Consider the following 23,949-nt stretch of genomic DNA (forward strand, 5'->3'; position numbering starts at 1 on the left):
GGTCTTTCCTGAAGGTTCCTGTAGTTGATGCGGTGGTCTCGGCGGTTACCAAGCGTAATAAGGTCCCGGTGGACGGCGGAACAGCTCTCCGGGAGGTCCAGGTTAGGAGGTTGGATGCTCTCCTTAAGAATAGTCTTGATGTCTCCTCTCTGGTGGTACAGGCAGCCATCTGCGGTTCCTTGGTAGCCAGGGCCTGTTTCTGCAGGGCAGAGAGAGTTCTAGATAGGACCTTGGATGATCTGTCTTCTATTGATGCAGAGGTGTCCAAGATTGAGATGGGCTCTGCCTTTCTGGCAGATGCTTTGTATGATCTGCTCAGAGCGTCCTCCCAAGTCCTTGACTTTGGGGGGTCGCTGCCTGCCGGTCCCTGTGGCTACGGGGATGCTGCCTCCAAATCTAAGTTGTCTGAGTTTCCTTTCTGGGGTTCTCTTTTTGTTTGGCGATGACTTGTATAAGTTGGTTCATAGTTTAGGGGACACAAAGGTCCCTCATCTCCCGGAGGATAGGCCTCGTCTGGCTAGTCGGGGTTCTTTCTTTGGCCATGGTCGGGCGAGGGATTTCCGTAGATTTTGCACTGGTTGGGGAGCTCAGACTCAGAGGTCCAGATTTTTTTCAAAGAACTCAGTCCTTTCGAGGCATCCGTAGGGGAGGTCGGGACTCAGGTTCCTTTTTCCAGTCCCCTTCCCATCCGTCCCAATGAAGGTGCGCGGGTCTCGCCTCTGATTCCTGTAGGAGATCGTTTGTCCCAGTTCTTTCAGAGGTGGGCCCAAGTCACCACCGACCAGTGGGTCTTGGAGGTTATTCGAGATGAATATGCCTTAGAATTTGCCAAGCCTCTTTCAGATGCCTTTCTAGAATCTCCCTGTCGCTCTCGTCTCAAAGCGGGCGCGGTATGAGACACGCTATGCAGGCTCTTGGATCTGCAGGCCATTTGCCTGTCCCTCCTTCGGAGTACAGACAAGGCCGGTATTCCACTTACTTTGTATTTCCCAAGAAGGAGGGCTCCTTTCGTCCTATTTTAGATCTCAAGGCTGTCAATCGGGCTCTTAAAGTCAAGTTTTTGAATGGAGACCCTTCAATCAGTGATCATGGCCATCCGTACCAGAGAATTTCTAATGGCCTTGGATCTGATGGAAGTTTATCTTCACATTCCTATCCAGCCCATTCACCAGAAGTTCCTGCGGTTTGCAATTCTGGGCCAGCACTTTCAGTTTTGCGCTCTACCATTTGGTTTGGCTATAGCTCCTCGGATGTTCACCAAAATCATGGTTGTAGAGGCAGCGGCCCTCAGGCGGGAAGGTATCCTTGTCCACCCATTCTTGGACGACTGGCTCATTAGGGCAAAATCTTTTCAGGAGAGTGTGCAGGTCATGGGTCGGGTGGTTCATTTCCTGCAGTCCCTCGGTTGGGTGGTGAACTCAGCCAAGAGTTGTCTGGTTTCTTCGCAGTCCCTGGAGTACTTAGGAGTTACCTTCGACACTGCGCGGGGTCGTGTTTATCTTCCCCAGGGCAGAGTGCTCAAGCTCCGGTCTCAAGTTCAGGGGTTACTTCACAGACGCGTCTTATGTGCTCGGGATTATCTTCAGATTTTGGGCTCCATGACAGCAACGATAGAGGTGGTCTCTTGGGCCAGGGCTCACATGTGGCCTCTTAAATCTTCTCTTATATCCAGATGGTCTCCTCAGACAGATTCCCTTCAGGTGAGGTTGCCTCTGTATTCTCCGGAGCACAGCAGCTTCTTCTGGTAATAATTAATAATTGATCGTGCCTGCTCATCCCTCTCTCTCTTTACATTAAATGGAGAAAAAATATTTTAATTCCCTATAAAGGAGGAAAAGTTGAGCACAAATCTGAAACTCATCACCAATCACAGCCAAACCAGCTCCATTAGTGACTCTCGGGATTTTCAAGTATTTTATCTTTACTCAACAAAACAAACCTTCAAAATATATGTAGTCAAAACATAAATAGAGAGTCCATATTAAAGGTACTTAGCTGAATAATTTCCTCAAGGGTATTTTCCACTCTTCCAGACTGTATATCAATTCATATAGAATTATTACAGTGTTTATCAAAGCTCCAAACAGGTCCTTGGTTTTACCCTACACAAGGCTGCTTCAGGGAGCAAACAATGAATGAGCAAACAAAAATAATGTATATATTTCAAAAAGGAGGAGATTAGTTGTAAACTATCATATGCATACTTACCCTGCAGGTCCGCTCTCTGTGTCAGTGCTAGCAAAAGGTACAGACACATAGGCTAAATAGACACCAGAGCCAATCAAATGAATGAAATTACACTTGTAATTAAAGAAACAGTTGTCATTCAATCTCCATGTTTATCCTGATGGGCAAAGTGTCTGCCACTGAAAAATGTACTCAAATATTTAGCAAAATCCATGCCTGCATTATCTTTTTAAATCTTCCAAGCAGTGCAATTCCTTAATCCAGTGAGTTACCAAAGGAGCTGTCTCTTTGAATCACTGTTGGGCTCATTTTCGAAAGAGAAGGACGTCCATCTTTCGACATAAATGGGAAGATGGACGTCCTTCTCTCAGAAAAGTCCAAATCGGTATAATTGAAACCCGATTTTGAACATCTTCAACTGCACTCCATCGCAGGGATGGCCAAATTTCAAGGGGGCATGTCGGAGGCGTGGTGAAGGCGGGACTTGGGCGTACCTAACACTTGGACGTCCTTGACCCATAATCGAAAAAAGCAAGGACATCCCTGACGAACACTTGGACGTTTTCACCCGGACATGTTTTTCTTACAACTAAGACACAAAAAGGTGCCAAAATGACCAGGTGATCACCGGAGGGAATCGGGGATGACCTCCCGTTACTCCCCCAGTGATCACTAACCCCCTCCCACCCTCAAAAAACATCTTTAAAAATATGTCATGCCAGCCTCAGATGTCATATTCAGGTCTATGACAGCAGTATGCAGGTCCCTGGAGCAGTTTTAGTGGGTGCAGTGCACTTTAGACAGGCGGACCCAGCCCCATCCCCCTCCCCCCCCCCACCTGTTACGTTTGTGGAGGAAACAGTGAGCCCTCCAAAACTCACCAGACACCTACAGTACCCACATCTAGGTGCCCCCCTTCACCCGTAAGGGCTGTGGTAGTGGTGTACAGTTGTGGGTAGTGGGGGCTCAGGACACAAATTAAGGGAGCTATGTTCCTGGGAGCAATTTATGAAGTCCACTGCAGTGCCCCCAAGGGTGCCCGGTTGGTGTCCTGGCATGTCAGGGGGACCAGTGCACTACAAATGCTGGCTCCTCCCACAACCAAATGGCTTGCATTTGGTCTTTTTTGACATGGATGTCTTTTGTTTCGAAAATTGCCAAAAATCAGAAATGTCCATGTCTAGGGACATCCAAACCTAGGGACGGCAAAATTCAAGGATTTGGACGTCTCTAACGGTATTTTCGAAACAAAAGATGGACGTCCATCTTGTTTTGAAAATACGGGTTTCCCCGCCCCTAGATTTTGCCGTTTTGCATAGATTTCCAAATCGCAGCTTGGACGTCCCTTTCAAAAATGCCCCTCTGTGTCACCCAGCATTACTCTATGATACGAGTTTTAACAGAACAGATCATTTTTCTCACATAAGTTTTAGAGAACAGACACAATATTGTCTACATTTCTCCGTTAGTGTCACAGTTAGTTTCAGATCTTAACTTGTAAATATATCCCAGCTATGAATGTGTAAATTCATTTAACTCCAAAACATGATTGCAACACATTTTCCACATTTCAAGAGGCCTTGAGTCTTTACTGATTGTGTCCCAATACTGTAATGTGGAATGAACCAATAAAATCTCTCAAGTTTTTGTGCTGAAAAAATATGAAACATGGAGGAGAATGAAGACTGAATGAATCTTTTCTTTTTGTTCTTTCTGTATTTTGTATATGTTTCTGTCTTATTTGCTGTTCTCTTCTGTAACAGCTGACTTTAACAATTGGTGAAATTATTGATATTGATTTGAAATATGGATTTTAATTTGTTTCTCTCAAATTCAATAAAATTGAATATTATGGAAGGAAGAGCCTGTCAAGGCCCACGGTGTGAAGACCATGGCAGCACTGGTTGCCATTTTATGATCTTCCTCCCAGTAGAGATCAGCAGTGCTACAGCATGGAGTTCAGGTCATATATTCACATATCAATGTGCAGATATGGCCTTCGTTCAGGATGCTAGGTTTGGATTGTTTGTCCTCTAAGGAGAAAGCCCAACACTTCTTTTGTTAGTGCCAATTTTTATAATTGCAGGTTGTCTTCCCTGCCATATCCTTAAAAAAATTTAAGCACTTGTTTGCATTTGATATTGTCTTAACTCCTTCTTGGTTGAAGACAACCTTTAACTAGGGAGTCCTCTATGCCATTAGAGATGAATAAGCCTTTTTCTTCTCTTAGCTACTTCTGAGAGAATGAATTAACCTATCAATTTCGATCTTGAAAGTGCACTCAGCCTGTGTTTGCTTTTTGTCCCAGTCAGTCTGAGATTACTAGTTTGAAGAGAACTCATGTTAGAGCTGACTGACTATATATCAATTGGTTTGATTTTAGAGGGGCACGTCAGGTTAATTTTTTTTTTTGTTATATTTGTACCCCGCGCTTTCCCACTCATGGCAGGCTCAATGCAGCTTACATGGGGCAATGGAGGGTAAAGTGACTTGCCCAGAGTCACAAGGAGCTGCCTGTGCCTGAAGTGGGAATCAAACTCAGTTCCTCAGTTCCCCAGCACCAAAGTCCACCACCCTAACCACTAGGCCACTCCTCCACTCCTAAATTCTCTGTTCTGGTGATTTCCTTCCAAGATACCTTGTTTCCAACCGTGTACTTTTGAGCAACTGTTGGCCTTTCCCCAGTTTCTACTCAGCAGCCTGGTTACGGTGGAACTCATTTTTTTCAGAATAGGTTGCCCTTTCCCCAGAATGTTGCCCACCTCCCTACACCAGTCGCAACTGAGTCATCTTCCTTAAATATTTGTTGTTTTTGTTGTTTTCTGGAATATGTGTGGAAGAAGTAAAGACAATGCCGAAAATAGCAGACCTGAAACCAACTATATGGGGAAATGTTGCTGTCCTGTACTTGCAGATTGCATGTTGCATGCATTTTGCTTTTCTGTGAGTGATGCAAGAGTAACTGTTCCTTGTGGCTTTAGTAGGAATAAGACTTCTTCTTTCCTAGATTAACTGTCAAGTTTAAATAGAAGGTAATTATATAAAGTCATTTTCATTTGGCCCTCCTCATGTAAAAGTACATGTTTGGTGGAGGTGTTTTTTTGAGTGGAGTCTTGATTTACTCATGTACATGATAATAACACAATTATATGTACACTGTATGAGCGAACATACGCCTGTACTCAAGTAGGTGTGAAAGTAAACAGGTTTGTTTTGCCTGCTATTTCTATAGGATTTGTGCTACTTTCTATAAAGACAATTAGGTGCCTATGGGGCTCATTTTTGAAAGAGAAAAACATCCAAAAAGTGTCATAAAGCACCATTTAGACGGATTTCTTCTCAAAACATCCAAATCGGTATTTTTGAAACCTATTTTGCAGCCATCTGTCTATGAATTTCATCTGCAGTGTGTCCAAATCACAAGGGGGTATGTCGGAGCATTTCGAAGGTGGGATTAGGGCATGCCTAACACTTAGACGTTTTACAGCCATAATGGAACAAAACCAAAACGTCTAGGGCACAAAAGACACAAAAAGGTGCCCTAAACGACCAAATGAACACTGGAGGGATTCAGAGATGACTCCTTTCACTCTCGCAGTGGTCATTGACCCCTCCCCTCCCCCGCCCAAAAAAAGTGAATAAAAATAGTACTCAGCAGCCTCTATAAGAGCCTCAGATGTTATAGCCAGGTCCATTAAAGCAGTATACAGGTCCCCGGAGTAGTGTAGTGGTGGGTGTAGAGCACTGTAGACAGGTGGACCCAGTCCCATAGCTCCCCTTACCTGTTACACTTGTGGTGGAAACTATGAGCCCTCCAAAACTCACTAGAAACCCACAGTACCTACATATATGTGCCCTTTTCACTCTTAAGGGCTATTGTAGTGGTGTACAGTTGGGGGTAGTGGGTTTTGGATGGGTTTAGGAGGGCTGAGCAGACAAGATAAGGGAGCAATGGTGAGATGTGTACCTTGGGAGCATTTTTATGATGTGCACAAAAGTGCGCTCGAAGGTGGCTCATTGCTCTCCTGGAATGTCTGGGGAGACCATTCTACTAACCCCCCCCCCCACCCGCTGGCTCCTCCTACATCCCAATGGCACGAATCTCGATGATTTGCACCTATTCATTTATCTTTCTTTTTTTTTTCGAAAATGGACCAAAAAACAAAACGTCCAAATCACAAAACCTTGTTCAAAACAGTATTAAAAAAAAAAAAAGATAGACTTTTTCTTTTTTGAAAATGACCTTTTTTCCTATTTGGATTTTGGACGTTTTGTGCAAAACATCCAAAATCGGACTTAAACGTCATATCGAAAATGCCCTTCTATGTTTTCCACAGTGGCTTAGTTTTCATTGTGTTATGGTAATTTGTTGCGTTAGAGCCCTTCAAACATGCAGCAAGAGGCAAATAATACGAATTAGAGCCCTAATGCAGCTTGATAACTCCCTTCCCCCTCCCAAAAAAAATGCCACTATTTACATATGCAGATGGTTCTAAAATGATATCCATAATGTACTGTCACAATGAACAGATATGATGATAAATTGGGAAAAAAGAATGAAAAAGATAAGTGACTTTGCAAATTAAACAAAGTGTATGAGACTGCTCTAAGAAATGAACAAATCTTGCTTAGCAACAGTAATATGAATCTGATCCAGAGGAAGAAAGTTACTTCTAAAATTATAATTAAAAATAATACAAAACAAACAGCTTACAGGAAACCTATTTGGTAAAGTTCTTACAAAAAAAAAAATGCAGAACTGAGAATGCAGATTATCTGTGAGTTGAAATGCAACTGAAGAAGATATATGTGAGTATTTTCACTTGTATTATTAGATTATAGGGCTGTGGGTCCCAAACCTGATCCTGGAGGCACCCCAGCCAGTCAGGTTTTCAGGATATCCACAATGAATATTCATCAGATAGATTTGCATGCGGTAGAGGAAGTACATGCAGATCTCTCTCATGAATATTCATTGTGGATATTCTGAAAACCTGACTGGCCGGGGTGCCTCCAGAACCACTGCTGTACTTGACACAGCACAAATCAGATATTCTGGCAGGTCATATGTCTATTATCTTCTTAGCTTGGAAACTACTGTTTTGCAGCAGTTTTAAAAGGCAATCATACTTTCTTGTGTGCTGGTCTCCACAGGGGTCTGCATGTAAATCCTGCCACCCAGGTGAAAACAAGAACATTCTTATTAGACTGGATTTTTAAGAGGTTGTTTTTTTGGTTTGTTTGTTTGTTTTTTCTTCTTTTGCCACCCCTTTTCTCTTGTTTGAAAAATCTAGGGTCAGAATTGGAATGCTACAGATATTGGCTTCAGGAGCATAGCAAGTGCCAAATATGCCCTGTGTAACATGCTCCCCAGCTGACATGGTGCGCTCCTGCCCCACTCACTTTGGTGACATCAGAACAAGGGAAGCCAATGGATGGCTTCCCTTCTGCCCTGTGCAGCCACACCAGCCACACACAGCTTGCTATGGCCCTGACTCTGCTTACCAAACAAAGGGGTCTTTACTAAGTTGCGATAAAAAGTGGCCTTGTTGTACCCATGTTATTCCCACACACTAAGGCCATTTTTACCACAGCTGTAAAAATGGCCTTTTTCTATTTTTTGTGTTAATGGCCATTAATGTTGCCATTAGCATGTGACCAGTAAAAAAAAATGAGCGCATATGCACTCACCACCACTCATTTTTAGGTAGTAAGGGCTAACACTGTATTCCTGCTCTAACCAGTTAGTGTGCGGTAATGTAGCTGTGCTAACTGAATGTAGCTGTGCTAACTGATTAGCACAGAAAAACCCACTCTCTGTTTCAACACGCCACCTAAAAAAAATTTTAAAATATTTTTAGTGCATGGTTAAGGCATGCACATTTGGCACTTAATGCAGGATGCCTGAGCGCATCCCATTGAATGCTATTTTGAGCTGCATTAGGTGTGTGTTAGTGGTTTGTTGAATTTAGCTAAAACAGAGGTCATGTTAGTGGGGGAGAGCTGGGGAGGGATGTTGGCCAGAGTGTTTGTGTGTGAATGGCGTATAGACAGCAGTTCAAAAGCAGATGAGACTGTTAGGCGTTTTATTTGATTTCAAATTGTCCATGCAAAATCAGGTTATTAAGATCATCCAAACAACTTTTGTGTAGCTTCATATGCTGTATAAGCTGAAACCTATGTTGTTGTGTATGGTTTTCGAAGTGTGGTACAGAGTATGATGCTTTCTAGACTTGGACTGTCAAGTGCGAGGTGCAGGGCATTGCAGTTAGTACAGAATGAAGTGGTAAGGCATGTAGCTTAGACTTCCAGGTTTGATCATATAACGCCAGTTCTGAAACGATTGCACATGTTACCAGTGTTTTATAGAATTCAATACAAAGTGTTACTTTTGATACATAAAGCTTAGTATTTGGCAGCACCAGTTTATTTTACACAAACTATATGGACTTATCAACCAGCACGCTTTTTGCATTCAGAAGGAGCTATGCGCTTATCGTTGGATTTGGTGGCAAAGATTCACTATGCGGTTACTAAGTCATCTGCTTTTTCTATTGCTGGTTTACAACTGTGGAAATGCTCTCGCTGGACAAATTCAGTTGTGAAGTAACGTGATACACTTAAAAAAAAAACTGCTAAAGACACAGTTATTTGTAGAGACTTTTAGATGTGGATGACCTGTTATGATCCAAAGACTGGAGGGCAGTTTTATATGTTTGTAGCTTATTTGTAATGAATGTTAAGTTCATTTTTTTACTTTTTTATTTTTGTATGTAGGGTTTGTTTTTTTTTTATTATGCCTGGTTTTGCTGTAAATCACCTAGGTGATTAGGCGGTGGATAAATTTTTAAAATAAATAGTATCTAACACAGTTTAGTAAAAGGGCCTGAGCAGTACAAGCCTGAAAGCTAAGCTTTTCTGAATTTATATGTTTTCAGATTTTTCTGTTTGGTTTGATTCATATAATCTGTTCTCTCTTACCTGTGTGTCTATCTCTAATTTCTTCCTAAAACATTGCTGACTTTACCGCTATCTTAATCAGGAAAACAAAGCCTTCCTTTCTCTGAGGAGAAGCGGGCCTTTGTATTCTCACAACTGGGCGATGTCATCCGACAGAACCCGGTGCGGACGCTGACTAACAAGACTAAGAATTTTCTACTAGCGCCCCACTGCACATTCGCCGATGTTTGCCTGCCTGCCGCATGAGCGTGGGTCCCTCAGTCTAATTTATTCGACGGAGCAGGGAGGATGCGTTTTGTGTTCTCCTCTCAATGTTTATATATATCTCTGTCGCAGAGCCTTCCCATGTGGATAGTTTTCCTTATCTCAGCTATTATTTTTTATTCTTTTTCTTATTTAATTTCCCTTCATTTTCACTAGTTTTTCAGCTCTTAGAGTTTCCTTTTATTTTTTGCGAGCTGCTAGGCCCGTTGAGCCCAGAGCATCAACCTCAGTTTGACCACTGTCCCTTTTTCGGTTCACAATAGAGGAGTTTAATTTGGTCGCGATTCTTTTATTGATGTCCAAGAAGATCCCCAGTGGCTTCAAGAGGTGCACCCAGTGTAATCAGGTGATTTCTGTGACATCTGCACCTTCAGTGCATTGGGTGCCTTGGGCCTGACCATGAGCTAATTTTTGTTCTCTCAGTTTAAAAATGCAGTTGAGAACACAGGGCACGGCAGGTCCAACAGGAGATACTTTTTGGCTCCTTGGAGGCCAGCAGATCGCCATCTACATTGGAAGCATCAACCTTGATGGTTGCCAAGATTTCAGTAGCCATTGGGAGTGCACTGGCATCAAGAAGGTCTCCACCTCTCTCGATATTGGACCCAGGACCAGTCAGTATCAGACCCGACACTGAGGACACATACAGGTTCGACTTCATCATTGTTGGCACCAAAGGACTGCGATAGCATCAGGGGAAGCCAAAGAAGCACAAGCATTGATCACCATCGATTCATGGTGCCAGGAGCACCAGGACATTGCCTTCGCTGTACCTGAGAAGCGCTGGCACCAGGAGGGATGCTCCCCCACTTTGGAAGAGGTACCAGTATGGATTTCAGCAAAGCCTTTATTTATTTTATTTATTTACAACATTTATATCCCACAATATTCCCGCCCATGGACAGGCTCAATGTGGCGTACAATAGTTAATAAACAAACCATAGCACAATAGCACAAAGTACAGTGGACAGGGTCACAGGAGGGAGAAAGAGAAGTCTGATGAGGGAATGGAAGAGAGGGTGGGTGATTGGGTATCACAAAGTGAGCTGTGGGCTAAAAGGCTGCAGCTCCTGCAGGACTCGTGGTAAACGCTCTGCCAAAAAGGAAGGTCTTGAGACGTTTCTTAAAGGTCGAGTGATCTGAAGTGATTTTGATCTCCCGAGGCAGCCCGTTCCACAGTTGAGTGCTGAGATAAGGAAAAGAGGAGCCATAGATTGCCTTATATTTGAGGCCACGAGAAGCAGGGTAGTGGAGAGTGAGGTACGAGCGGGCCGATCTTCGGGAGTTCCTGGGCGGTAGGTTAACAAGAGGGACCATATAGGAAGGGGCGTCTCCATAGATAATTTTGTGCACCAATGCACAGGTCTTGAACACGATGCGGTCCTTCACAGGAAGCCAGTGCAGCTGCTCACGCAATGGTCTCGAGCTTTCAAATCTGGATTTCCCATAGACAAGCCGGGCAGCTGTATTCTGGGCCGTTTGCAATTTTTTGAGGAGCATACCTGCACAACCTCCGTAGATACTATTGCAGTAGTCAAGACAGCTAATCACCAGAGACTGGACCAGATTGCGGAAAACACCCCGAGGGAAGTATGGCTTGATACGCTTAAGCCTACAGAGAGAGTAGAACATTTGATGCAGTTCCTCACAGAAGACTCTTGAATAAGCTGAGAGAGCTGAACTTAGGACCCAAAGTGGGTGCAGTGGCGTTCCTAGCGTGGATGGCACCCGGGGCGGATCGCCGATGCGCCCCCCCCCCCCCGGGTGCAGTGCGCTCCCCCGCCTGCAAAATGACACCTTCCCCCCTCCCCGGCGAAATTACACCCCCCCTGAGTGCACACCGCTGGGGGGGGGGTGCCGTGGCGCGCGCCTGTGGGCTCCGACTTCGTGAACTTCGCTCGTTCGCTGCAGCTCCCTCTGCCCCGGAACAGGAACCTGTTCCGGGGCAGAGGGAGCTGCAGTGAACGAGCAAAGTTTGCGAAGTCAGAGCCCACAGGCGCGTGCCGCGGCACCCCCCAGCGGCGTGCACCTGGGGCGGACCGCCCCCCCCCCCCTTGGTATGCCACTGAGTGGGTGAACTGGATTGGAAACTGGTTGACTGACAAGAGATAGAGGGTTGTGGAATTCCTTCGGAGGAAAGGATGGTGAGTAGTGGAGTCACTCAGGGTTGGTACTGGACTAATTCTGTTTAATATATTTGTGAGAGACATTGCTGAAAGGTTTGAAGGGAGAATCTACCTTTTTGTGGATGACACAAAGATAGCCAATAGAGTGGATACCCTGGAGGGAATAGAAACCATGAGGAGAGATCTCCAAAAATTAGAAGGTGGTCAAAAGTCTGGCAGTTAAAATTTAATGTGAAGACGTGCAGAGTGATTCACTTGCAGGCTTATTTTCAAAAGAGAAGGGTGCCCATCTTCCGACACAAATCGGGAGATGGGCGTCCTTCTCTCAGGGTCGCACAAATCGGCATACTCGAAGGCTGATTTTGGGCATCCTCAACTGCTTCCCGTCGCGGGGACAACCAAAGTTCACGGGGGCGTGTCGGCACCGTAGCAAAGGCAGGACTAGGGCTTGATTAGGAGATGGGCGTCCTCTGCCGATAATGGAAAAAAGAAGGGTGTCCCTGACGAGCACTTGGACGGCTTTACTTGGTCCATTTTTTCTTGCGACCAAGCCATGAAAAGGTGCCCGAACTGACCAGATGACCTCCCCTTACTCCCCCCGTGGTCACCAACCCCCCCCCCCCCTAAAAAAATACAATTAAAAAAATTTTTTTTCCAGCCTTTATGTCAGCCTGAAATGTCATACCCAGCTCCATGACAGCAGTATGCAGGTCCCTGGAGCAGTTTTAGTGGGTGCAATGCACTTCAGCCAGGCGGACCCAGGCCCATCCCCCCCTACCTGTTACACTTGTGGTGGTAAATGTGAGCCCTCCAAAACCCACCAGAAACCCACTGTACCTACATGTAGGTGCCCCCCTTCACCCCTTAGGGCTATGGTAGTGGTGTACAGTTGTGGAGAGTGGGTTTTGGGGGGCTCAGCACCCAAGTTAAGGGAGCTATGCCCCTGGGGACAATTTGTTAAGTCCACTGCAGTGCCCCCTAGGGTGCCCGGTTGGTGTCCTGGAGTGTCAAGGGGACCAGCGCACTACGAATTCTGGCTTCTCCCACGACCAAAGGGCTTGGATTTGGTCGTTTTTGAGATGGGCGTCCTCGGTTTCCATTATGGCCGAAAACCGGGGACGACCATCTCTAAGGTCGACCTAAATGTTGAGATTTGGGCATCCCCGACCGTATTATCGAAACAAAAGATGGACGCCCATCTTCTTTCAATAATATGGGTTTTCCCGCCCCTTCGCAGGGACATCCTTAAAGATGGGCGCCCTTAGAGATGGTCATCCCCTTTTGATTATGCCCCTCTTGGTGTGCAGAAAACCAAAGGGGATGTATGAGATAGGAGAAGAGAGACTGATAAGCACAGCTCAGGAGAGGGACCTTGGAGTGATGGCGTCTGAGGATCTCAACGTGATGAAACAATGCAATAAGGCGGTGGCCACGGCCAGAAGGATGCTAGGCTGCATCAAGAGGGACAGGGATATAACCAAAAGAAGAAAGGAAGTGTTGATATCCTTGTACAAGTCGTTTGTGATGCCCCGCTTGGAGTATTGTGTTCAGTTTTGGAGGCCACATCTTGCTAAGGGCATAAAAAGACTTGAAGCAGTTCAGATAAACGTGATGAAAATGGTATGGGATTTGTGCCGCAAGTTGTACGAGGAGAGACTTGATGACCTGAAGATGTGCACCCTGGGGAAAGGCGAGACAGGGGTGATATGACACATTCAAATATTTGAAAGGTATTCATATACAAACCTTTTCCAGAGGAGGGAAGGTGGTAGAACTAGAGGACATGAATTTAGATTGCAGGGGGACCAACTCGAGAATAACATTAGGAAGTACTTCTTCACGGAGAGGGTGGTAGATGCCTGGAATGTCCTCCTCCGGGAGGTGGTGGAGATGAAAACAGTAACAGAATTCAAAAATGTGTGGGATAAACACAAAAGAATCCTGTATGGAAGACATGGAATTAAACAAGTTTAGAGATGATTAGATGGCAACACCAGTAATTGAGGAACAAGGCCAATGCCGGGCAGACTTCTATTGTCTGTGCCCCAATCGTGGCTGGAGAGGTTTGGATGGGCTGGAGTGGGCTTTGATGATCACTTCAGTAGGTGGAGAATAAGGCTAGTGCCGGGCAGATTTCTACAGTCTGTGCCCTGAAAATGGACAGATCAAGTATTCTTATGTGGTATCACATCATACCTTATGCCACGAGTTTATCTTGTTGGGCAGACTGGATGGACCGTACAGGTCTTTATCTGCCATCATCTACTGTGTTACTATGTTAGATAATTATGCTCAGCTTCTTTCATAGACCTTTTCTGCTTCAGAAGTCTCCATGTGGGGTTTTCTGGAAGAAAGCACTTGATAGAATAAACCAACATGTTGCTTTTAGACGGGAAAGTACCTTTAGTGAACAATCGGGTTGAATAAAGAGTTTAGGATCAGATGAGATAAGTTAGCAGAGAGAGAGAGAGTTTAGGAAGATGGCTCATATAGCTATTTTGGACAATTCTAGGATAAAAACTAATAGAGAATCCACCTTCTGGAAGAGTAGGATGGATAAGGGCTTTTTCTATATAGTCGGTTGCCACAGGCTAATGGCTATTTTCATACTTTTGCAGCAATATAGCATGTGCTGTACTATAATTTCCTAGCCAAGCTGTGAAAGTGATGTGCAAAAACCAGGGGAATAAGTGAAGATGATAGAACTCAACCTCTTTAACAAGGCTGTCAGACTGGTATTTAAATATAGCAATAGTAGACTCCTTTGGGAAAAATTATATTTGTAGCTTAGGGTCAACTGAATATGCGCATATCTAGGCTTCAGTTTTGAATACAGTGATGAAAAATGATTGAATATAGTGAGAGAGGTGATGGTTTATGGGGGGGGGGGGGGGGGAGGATAGGTAGCTTTTACTTGTTTTTGCACACTTCACTGGTTTTGTGGAGATAGGAATGGATATAAAGTTAATAGTGTTTACATATTTACTGGGTGCATTGCTGTTGGTCACTTGGAAATAATCTGTAGACCCTAATGATCCTTTTGTAGTTTAGCTTGCAGTGGGCCATCCACGGAGCACCCACAGAATTCCTTTTATGGGGTCAGATAATAGGGACAACCCATTCTCTACCATACAGGCATCTCTTGTTTTTATTGGAATTTAGATCTCTGTGGACCTTTTTTCAGAATTAGTCCTGTCTTTACTCTAGGTGTATCCTGTAGCATACCCTGCTCCTATAGCTATGGCTGAAAATGCTCTAAAACTAGCACTCGCATCCTGAAGAAACAGTATTGGTCAGAACTCATGTTTAATTTGATTTACATATTTATATGTGCTTTTTTATAACAATGTTAACATTGGCAGCTAGCAGAAGTAAATGTCAAATAAAGAATTTCCTGCTCTGTATATTATATGTCAGCACTGAATTATCTGATCCAGTGCAGGGGAAAATGCATAAGGTGGACCTCTGTGATGTCTTGGTAGAGTATGCTTTGCACTGCCAGGAAGAGTACCTAGCCTGGGCAACTGTGGCTCAGTCTGGTCACCTCTGGATATTACAAAGAGAACCTCACATTACGATTTGGAGTTAATGCAGTGTAACACTGGATTTGTTGCGCATTTAGGGCATTTTCAAATTTTGTTTAATTCGGGTTCTGTGTAATGTCATTAGCACATGGTACCTGCTAGAAGTTAATGCCAGAACACTTACCTGGGTTAAGTCTTTGTTAGCCAGTTTGTGCACATTCATTAATAACATACTGGCTAGTTAAATCTTCCATACCCACTCTCCACCCATGCCACAACCCCTCTCAAAAATATATTTTAAAAAATCAGTAACAAACTGGTTAGCGTGTGCAAACAAGCAGATTACTGCAAAATGCTTCAATGTGTGCTTTAAGGGCTTAATGGCATTTATTAAAAGGGCTGTTTTGCTTTAGTACCTCAGGGAACAGGCTGGATATAGAATTTACATGGAGATTGCACTCCCTTCTTGTGTCTAAAGAAGAGAATCCTGTTAAATTAAGGTTGAAAGTGTGGGCAGGATAGCATAGAATTGAGGTAGTCCAGTAAAACAGGTATCATCTTTTTTTTATTTGTTTGTTTGTTTGTTTTATATCTATTAACCTTTAAGTGGTCTAACATGGCAATCACACTATATTATTCATAATTGCTGGTGGCCCAGCACTAAATATCTGAACCTAAACAATCTGTGGCAACCCAGCATTTTAACAAAATGCTGACTGCCATGGGCTGAGTGTGAGGGGGACATTGTTCTGCAAATATTGATTTGCTGATTTTAACAGATTGAAAATCGTGAATACTGCATATGGTAAATGGAAAACTTTTTCCAGTGTTGTATGCAGAGGAAAGATCCTCACATGTTGCATATTAATTAAGCAATTCTATAACTGGGTGTCTTGTGTTAGCAACCTACCCCAGAATAAAGTTGTTAAAGTGCAAGTTTGCGTGTGCAATTTGATTGAATAATGAGCTAATTAGTGCAATAAGTGGCTTGTTAACAAGCAATTATTGGTAGTAATTGGATTTAATTGGAATTTATGTAAGTAAATTTAGACGCGAGTTCAAAAGGAAAAAAGAACAGTGGGAAGTAGACCAGGCATTCCAGGGACAAATCAAGGAGACTTCAAATTCTCAATGAAACAGTATTTATTGATAGACTCAACACAGCACTGTGTTTCGGCCATAGGCCTGCCTCAGGAGTCTTTCTATTTACTCTGGATTGCGAAACCATCCAATGGTAAATGTACTAATAGGCACTGAAAATAAGCAGTCTTGAAAAAGCTTTCAAAGCGATTGGCAAAAAAAGCAAATTAAAATATTTGGGAGGGGGTGTGTCAGGGCAGAGAATGGGTAGCATTCAACTTAATGCTCACTAACTGGTGCTGCATTAAATCTGGGTTTAGTGTGTGGTAAAATCCCACATTACTACACATTAAGCCTGGGTTCTAGTGCCTTTTAATAAAGCAGTTCCTTAGTTGTGTGACTGCTGCTTGTTGATGAAGAAAACACAGTGGCTTACCTGTAATGAAAATTCTTGTAGACAGAAGGATATGTGAGACATATCCACCCGTCTTCCCAGGGGGTTGACTCCTAAGCTCTGCAGTAGATTGGAGGGACTCCTGAAGGTAGAGGCTGTGTGAGCGGTATTCTGCATGGGTTTTCTGAGCTCTGAGAGAATGGGTCTATGTTGACGTCGCCAGATGATGTAGCCCACTTGTGTGTTTAAATTATGCTATGGTCTCCTGAGAACCCTCCCCCCCCCCCCCCCCCCCCCCCCCCGGTCTACCTTTACAATTTCTGGTAGTCTAATGGAGAAAGTGCAGGAATGATGCCCATTCACTCCTGCCCATCAAGGCTCCCACGTCAGAATGGCTGTCACTATCTCAAGTGGTAGTCTCGCAGTACTTCAGTAGTGCCACAAGGCTGCTGCTAGAGGTCATAGCAGCCATTTTGAAGTGGGAGCCGTGATGGGTAGGAACGAGTGGGGATCACTTCTGCCTTTTCTCCACTAGACCAATAGGGATCATAAACATAGGCTAGTTAGCTATCCAAGTAAAGAGAAGACCACGTTTAATACGGTCCTATCTGCCTGGTGCTATCTGGGCCCTGAAACTGAATATTTCTGGTACCTAGATGAGTTCCAGCTTGCCCAAGTGGTAGTGATTTGCAAAAGAATGCAAAGACCAAACCACTGCCTTATAAATGTTGAGAGGCATGATGGGTGAGTGCTCAGCCCAAGACAAAGTCTGGACTCTGGTGGAATGAGCCTTCAAGAAGGTCAGAACTGCCTTGCCGTGGAAAACATAGGCAGATACAATTGCCTCCTTAATCCACATAGCAATAGTAACTTTAGAGGTCTCCCCACCTTTGTGAGCCCCCCCCCCCCCACCAGCCCCAAGGGGGACAAAAAGCCTATGCTGAAATTCCTGAGAAACCTGCAGGTGACGTTCAAACACCTTCCTGAGATCTGAAGAATGGAGCCGCCTGCTACTCTGCGGAACCGAAATGATCCCCAAGAATGTAAGAATTACCGACTGATTTATATGAAATGGTGATACCACCTTAGGGAAGGAATGTTGGTACCACCTGAAGCTTGTCCGGAAAAAATAGCAAATAAAGGTTCTCTACACAATTTTTTTCAAAAGGTTACCTTGATACATTATATAGCTTAATTTATATCATCATCTTCTTTCCTTTAGTGCTGATAGAAAAGCAGCAGAGAGGAAGATGAGGCAGGCACAGATCTCTTGAAGTGACCAACAGCTGTCTAGCCCTACTTGTAACTACCATGTGCTAGCTTCGTAAAGAAATATATAATTGACCATGAGGCGTTATTTTCAAAACACTTAGACTTACAAAGTTCCATAGTAACCAATGGAACTTTGTAAGTCTAAGTGCTTTGAAAACGAGCCCCCATGTCTGCCTAGAAATGCTATATAAGGTATACTGTGCTTACACATAATACAAAATGAGGTCTTTTTGAAGTTTTGAATCTCTCAATTGAGCGCTTCTAAATGTATGTTTGTAAAGTTTATTTCTTTGGTATTTATGGGAGGATTCTCTATTTCTCCTATTTGTAATATGAATTGTTTGTTCTGTGAAAAATTTGTATAAAGAGTGGGGAAATAAAAAGTAATAAGGATAGATTTGATTTGTTTTCTTTTCTTCTTTAGCTTGGGGTCTTGGCAATGGTACAGAATGGGCCCTCTGAGGAACCCTGGCTTTAAGTGAGACGAATCAACAGGAGAGGGTGATGAACCTGCCATTGTATCAAACCTCCATTGTTCCGGATCGGGATATCCGTGCCTGTAGGCTCACCAGGAACAAGACCAAAGAGAAGGAGAGAGAAGAGCAGGTAAGAATCTCTTCATATGTAATAGTACGGTAAACATAGAAACTGGCACTCCACTGGTGCTAAGAAGGAGCACCAATATTGCTGATGTTTTCAGCCACACTTTCTGGAATCTTACCAAATACATTAAGGGGGAAATTCTGTAAAAAGTGGGTGCTAGCATTTATGTGCCACAGATCACAATAATACCTCAAAAAAAGGTTCCGCTCCGATGTACAACATAGGCTAAAAGTAAGCACTGAATAGTAGCTAGTATGTTGCCTATGTGCTGCCAGATTTTTATTTTATATATTTTTTATTTTTTCGAAGACCTCAATCAAACGGAGTAGTGGAGCTGTGTATTTTCTCGGCTGCCACTCTCCTATCGTCACTGGTCTATTTTTTAACTTTCAATGTCTCAAAAATAAGCTGAATTTCTTCAATATTTCTATGTTTCTAATTCAATATCATATTTAGCTGGTTAAGAGTAACATTATCCAGATCACTTATCTTATTGTGAAGAGATGTTTTCAAAGGGGAATTTTATTCAACATGGCGTCATGTTTCGCCCAACGGCTTTATCAAGAATTATCCCCAAAAAGTAGTTCCACCATCCGTTTCAGTAGTGCTTTCTCTGTTGTCCGTCAAGATCAGAATAAGGGCATATACACGTGTGTGCAGCCTCCTGGTGAAAGTGGAGGATGCGAAACATATCAGAATTCAAGAGCTTGGGGAAAAGTACACAGAATCTCTAATGGTTGATAGGGAGAGTAGATGGCATGGATGGGCAGACTGGATAGGCTGTAACTATTTTTTAAATTATTTATTCATTTCAGTATAATTTACAAGATTAACTCTTGAACAAGAAACACAGAAAGTAACATTTCTGAAGAAAATATAAAAATATACACAGAGATAACAACAATTCTTCCTTAGACCACCATTATGTGTGTGTATGTGTGGGGAGGCTTAATGGGGGGGGGGGGGGAACCTAGATATTAAGAGAAATAAAAAGTTAAAAACAAATCTAATAATAAGGCATTAACAGGAAGACTATCGTCATTCTCAGATATAAAACACAATGTTGAACTTTAGATGATCTTCATATCTAGGAATGAACGCAGCTGCTGAGGAAGAAAAAAATACATATTTTATCCCTCTAAGTTGCACAACGCATTTACAAGGGTAGGACAGGAGAAAAGTAGCTCTTAGATCTTTTCACCTCCTTCCTCATCACCAAGAAGTTTTTCTCCTGTCTTGGGTTATTTTGGTTATATTGGGGAAACATCCTAAGTTTTGGACCAAAGTATTTTTCCTAGGAATGTCTGAAATAAATCTGAGTTGTATTTAGATCTTGCTCGAAAACATATGACACTAATAAGTTGCCCTTTGAATCATGTCCATAGTAGATTCTTTTAGAATTGCAGATATATTTCTATGATCCAATGAGGCTTTCTGAGCTACATTCACATCTAGCTTCCCCTAAATTTTTCTTTGACACAATGGTAAGTAATCTTATTTTTAGGAGGAATATTATCTGAGGAAAACCTAATATCTCAACCAGATATTTCTTAAAAGTTCCAATAGCATAACACCTAGGGGGTTTTGGGAAATTCAAGATCTGCAAGTTAAGCCTTCTATTAAAATTTTCTATTTGTTCCAGTCTTCTATGTACTCTCAATTTATCACGTGCCACCACACTTTTAAAATCCTGCAGATCTTTAACAGTATCATTTATCAAGTTCTTCAGTGTAGAAAAATCTGTTTTAACTCTTCACTATTTTAGCCATCTGATCGACTTTAACAAACCTTACCTCAGCAGTAGACTTGGATACCGTGCCTTGAAGCTGCTGCAAAGTGTCCTAGATCGCATTCAAAGTAACCGCCCTCTGAACCTTCAGCGATTGCATAATTAACTCTGGAATTCGTTTGCCGGAGAACGTGGTGAAGGCAGTTAGCTTGGCAGAGTTTAAAAAGGGTTAGACAGTTTCCTAAAGAACAAGTCCATAACCACTATTAATGGACTTGGGAAAATCCACAATTCCAGGAATAACATGTATAGAATGTTTGTACGTTTGGGAATCTTGCCAGGTGCCCTTGGCCTGGATTGGCCACTGTCGTGGACAGGATGCTGGACTTGATGGACCCTTGGTCTTTTCCCAGTGTGGCATTACTTATGTTCTTATGTACTTATGATCTCCGTGCTTTCATACCCTCCAGCGCTGGATAGGAATCCTTCAGTCTAACTCACTGTCACTTTGGCAATGTGAGTTCTGCCATTGGAAACCAAGGCAGTTGCCAGGCACAGTGGTACATGTGGCGTCTGGAGCAACAGTGATGTCTCCAGCCCAAGAGAAAGAGTGTTCCCTCGCTTGTTTCCACAAACCGGGTGTCCTTCCCTGATCGTTCTGTCGATAGTCCAGCTGTCAAGCGATCTATTCTTTGCTGTCCTAGGAGAACCATTTAAGCTGCAGGAGAGCAGCCTTATCGGTCCCCTTTCTCATCCTATGAGGCATAACCAGATAGGAAAATCACAACAAAGAGAATCTTACAGCTTTAGATATGCTGGCATCTTGGCTCCATTCCCCCACCCCTCCCTATATGGTCTTCATCTGCCTACATGTTTCTTACAGCTAAATATACACATAAGCGAAGAATGGGCAGGACTTACATTCATGTAGTTTACAGAATCCTACAGGCTACATGTGTATCTTTGGCATTTAGGAACAAACAGTTGTATCATCTGTATGACTGGTGTAAATCACTAGTATTCTGTAAATGAAAGTAGGTACCACGTTGGCATACTGTTAGAGAATTACCCTCCACATATCAGCAGTAATAGCACTGGGCTGTCTAATGTTAGAATCCTCACTGGTAGGATACATGTTTTTGCAGGTGAACAGATTAATTGTTAAATGTTATTTATTTATTTTGACATTTATACCCCACATTATCCTGAACACATTTGAGTTCAATGTGGCTTACAATAAATAAAACAGGCAAAGTTTATAATACCATAAATAAAATATCAAGTAAGAGCAGATTAGCACAACAAAGATATACAAATAAGAACTCAATAATAAACTGTTGATGGCCAGTTACAATCTAGCGCACTGCAACAGTGGGTAGAAACCTCTCAAAGAGGAAATTTTTCAGTTTTTTGCAAAATAGCAAGCAATAAGTCTGACCCTTGATTGCCATTGGCAGTGACTTCCACCACTTAGCACCTTGGTATCTGTAGTCTTCGGGGTGAACCGACTTATAACGCACTCTCTTGCAATCTGGAAGATGAAATCTAAGGTAGTCCTTAGAACCAGAGGTTATATTGGTTAGGGGAATAGTTATTAAGGGCTGCATGTAATCCAGTGTCATGCCATATAATATCTTAAAGACAAAAACACGTAATTTAAAAAATAATCCTGGCTTTAATGGGCAGCTAGTGCAGCTTGCATAATAATGGATGGCTCTATCAAAACAGGATACCTCGAGGACAAGCCTAGCTGCTGTATTTTTGGGCCGTTTGCAGCCATGTTAGGACACCCTCCTTGCATCCAGCATTGATGGAGTTGCAGTAATCTAATTGAGTTAAAACCAGAGATTGAACTAGCAGTCTAAAGATATCAGGCAAGAAGTGTGATCTGATTGTCCTTAGCTTCCAAAGAGACCTGAAAGATTTTTTCACTACTGAGGAAACCTGAGGCTCGAACATGAGGTTACCTGCCAATTAATACACCCACTACCTTAAGCATAGTGTTTAGGGGGTAGGACGCATGTCAATAGTAACATTATTATATACGGTATGGTCGAGGGGGTTGGTACCACAAGAAATTTAGTCTTACCTCTATTTAACTTAAATTTAAATTCGGAAGCCCAAGATCCAACAAATCTAGACCAAGCCTAATCTTAGGGACAGTTTCTGGAAGACCAGCCTTGAAAGGGATATAGATTGTGACATCGCATAAATGAAAGTGCAGAACCCCACTGTGTCCAGTCTTTCACTTAACGGAGTCATCATACCATTGACCAGGATTGGAGCCTAGCAGCGAGCCCTGTGGCACCCTGCAGTCAGGAGACCAGGATGGTGAGAGAGAACCTGACAACTTACCAGTCTGAAAGACCTGGCAATCGAGTTATTTTACACCAGTGGGATTGCAGGAAAGGTGAAGCCTTACAAATGTTTGAATATGGTGCTGTATATCCATGGCAGAAGTTAATTCTGTAAATTGTGAGGCCAGTGAATGCTAGGAGTCGTTTGGACTGGTTTATGAAAGGTTTTCTCTCGTTCTGTGCCTTAGTTCATGGCATTCTAAATCTCTGCCGAGCCATTCCAGAACAGCTACTTGAGCAATTAGTGGGGTCAGCCAAAAGTGCTGTGCTCTGAAAAACTCCCCTAAATTATGGAAATTTCAACTTCTATTAAAACTGACTTTCACTTTCTGATGATGAACAGCTGCAATGTTTGCAGAACTAGAATTAACATTCAAGTGTACACATCAGTTTCAAAGTAGTTAGCTGGCAGAATTCTCCTTTTTTTTTTTTGGTTTGCTCCAATTTCAAGGCTGATAAACCACATAGATCAGCTGTGTCTCAACTAAAAATAAGGGGTCAATATTCAACACAATTTAACCAGCCAGAATGGGCTCCTGGCCGGGTTGAATTGCCTGCTTGGGGGGTAACTGGTCATTTTCAGTAACACGTAATGGTTAGTGCCAAACGCCAAAAACCTGGCTATTTGGGGCATTCTGGGGGAAGAGTCAGAATTCGGTTGGTTAACTGCATAGATAGGACCGACTCTTATGCAGCCCTGTCTCTTTATGCGGTATCCCATAGCCAGTTAAGTCCTGAATATTGCACTTAACCAGCTATGTGTTAGCTGGCTCTGCAAACCTGGAAATTCAATTCTTTTTTTTTTTTTTTTGTAAACTTTTTTATTGATGTATGGAGCCAGATACAAACATCTTATGGCAACAACATAACAATGCATTTCCGTATAATAACTAACTATACAATGACACACTCGTCAATGGCATACTGATCTCCATAATTTTTCTCTTATTTTTGATTGGAATCCCCCCCTTGGAAATTCAATTCTATTAACATTTTGTATTTGTTCCAATCTTCTATGTATTGCCAATTTATCACGTGCCGCCACATTTTTAAACTCCTGCAGATCATTAACAGTATCATTTTTCAAGTTCTTCTGTGTAGAAAAATCTGTTTTAACTTTTTCGACTACTTTAGCCATCTGATCTGGAACCCTTGAGTTTTCAGATTGTATGGCAACAATAGAAAAGTTGAGCAAAGCAGTACTTATGGCAGGTGGTGAGCCAGATGAGGACTGTGCTATAAAAACTGAGTGAGCTTAAAAGTCTCTTGAGCTTCCCCCCCCCTCCGCAACCATGATAACCTGCTACCGTAAGTACTACATTAAAGAGAAAATACTGTCAAAAGTCCAGAGCTTTGGGTTCCTTCTCCTAGAATGGAAACAAAATTGAACTGACTGCTGAAAACGTGGCATGAATTCCAGGAGCTGATGAAGCACCTGAGAACTGAGAAAGTA

General features: G+C 42.9%; 1 protein-coding gene across 1 annotated transcript in view; it reads left to right on the forward strand.

The window, feature by feature from the left end:
- LOC115470354 (E3 ubiquitin-protein ligase MARCH8-like) overlaps nt 1-23,949 on the forward strand; it is a 195,939-nt gene that overhangs the window by 28,106 nt on the left and 143,884 nt on the right. The window contains exon 2 of the mRNA XM_030203437.1: nt 18,232-18,413. Within this exon, the coding sequence (XP_030059297.1) occupies nt 18,312-18,413 (102 nt within the window). The 5' untranslated portion in view covers nt 18,232-18,311. The remainder of the gene's footprint in view (nt 1-18,231; nt 18,414-23,949) is intronic.

This window comes from Microcaecilia unicolor, chromosome 5, assembly GCF_901765095.1.
Source record: "Microcaecilia unicolor chromosome 5, aMicUni1.1, whole genome shotgun sequence".
NCBI classification, from domain to species: domain Eukaryota; kingdom Metazoa; phylum Chordata; class Amphibia; order Gymnophiona; family Siphonopidae; genus Microcaecilia; species Microcaecilia unicolor.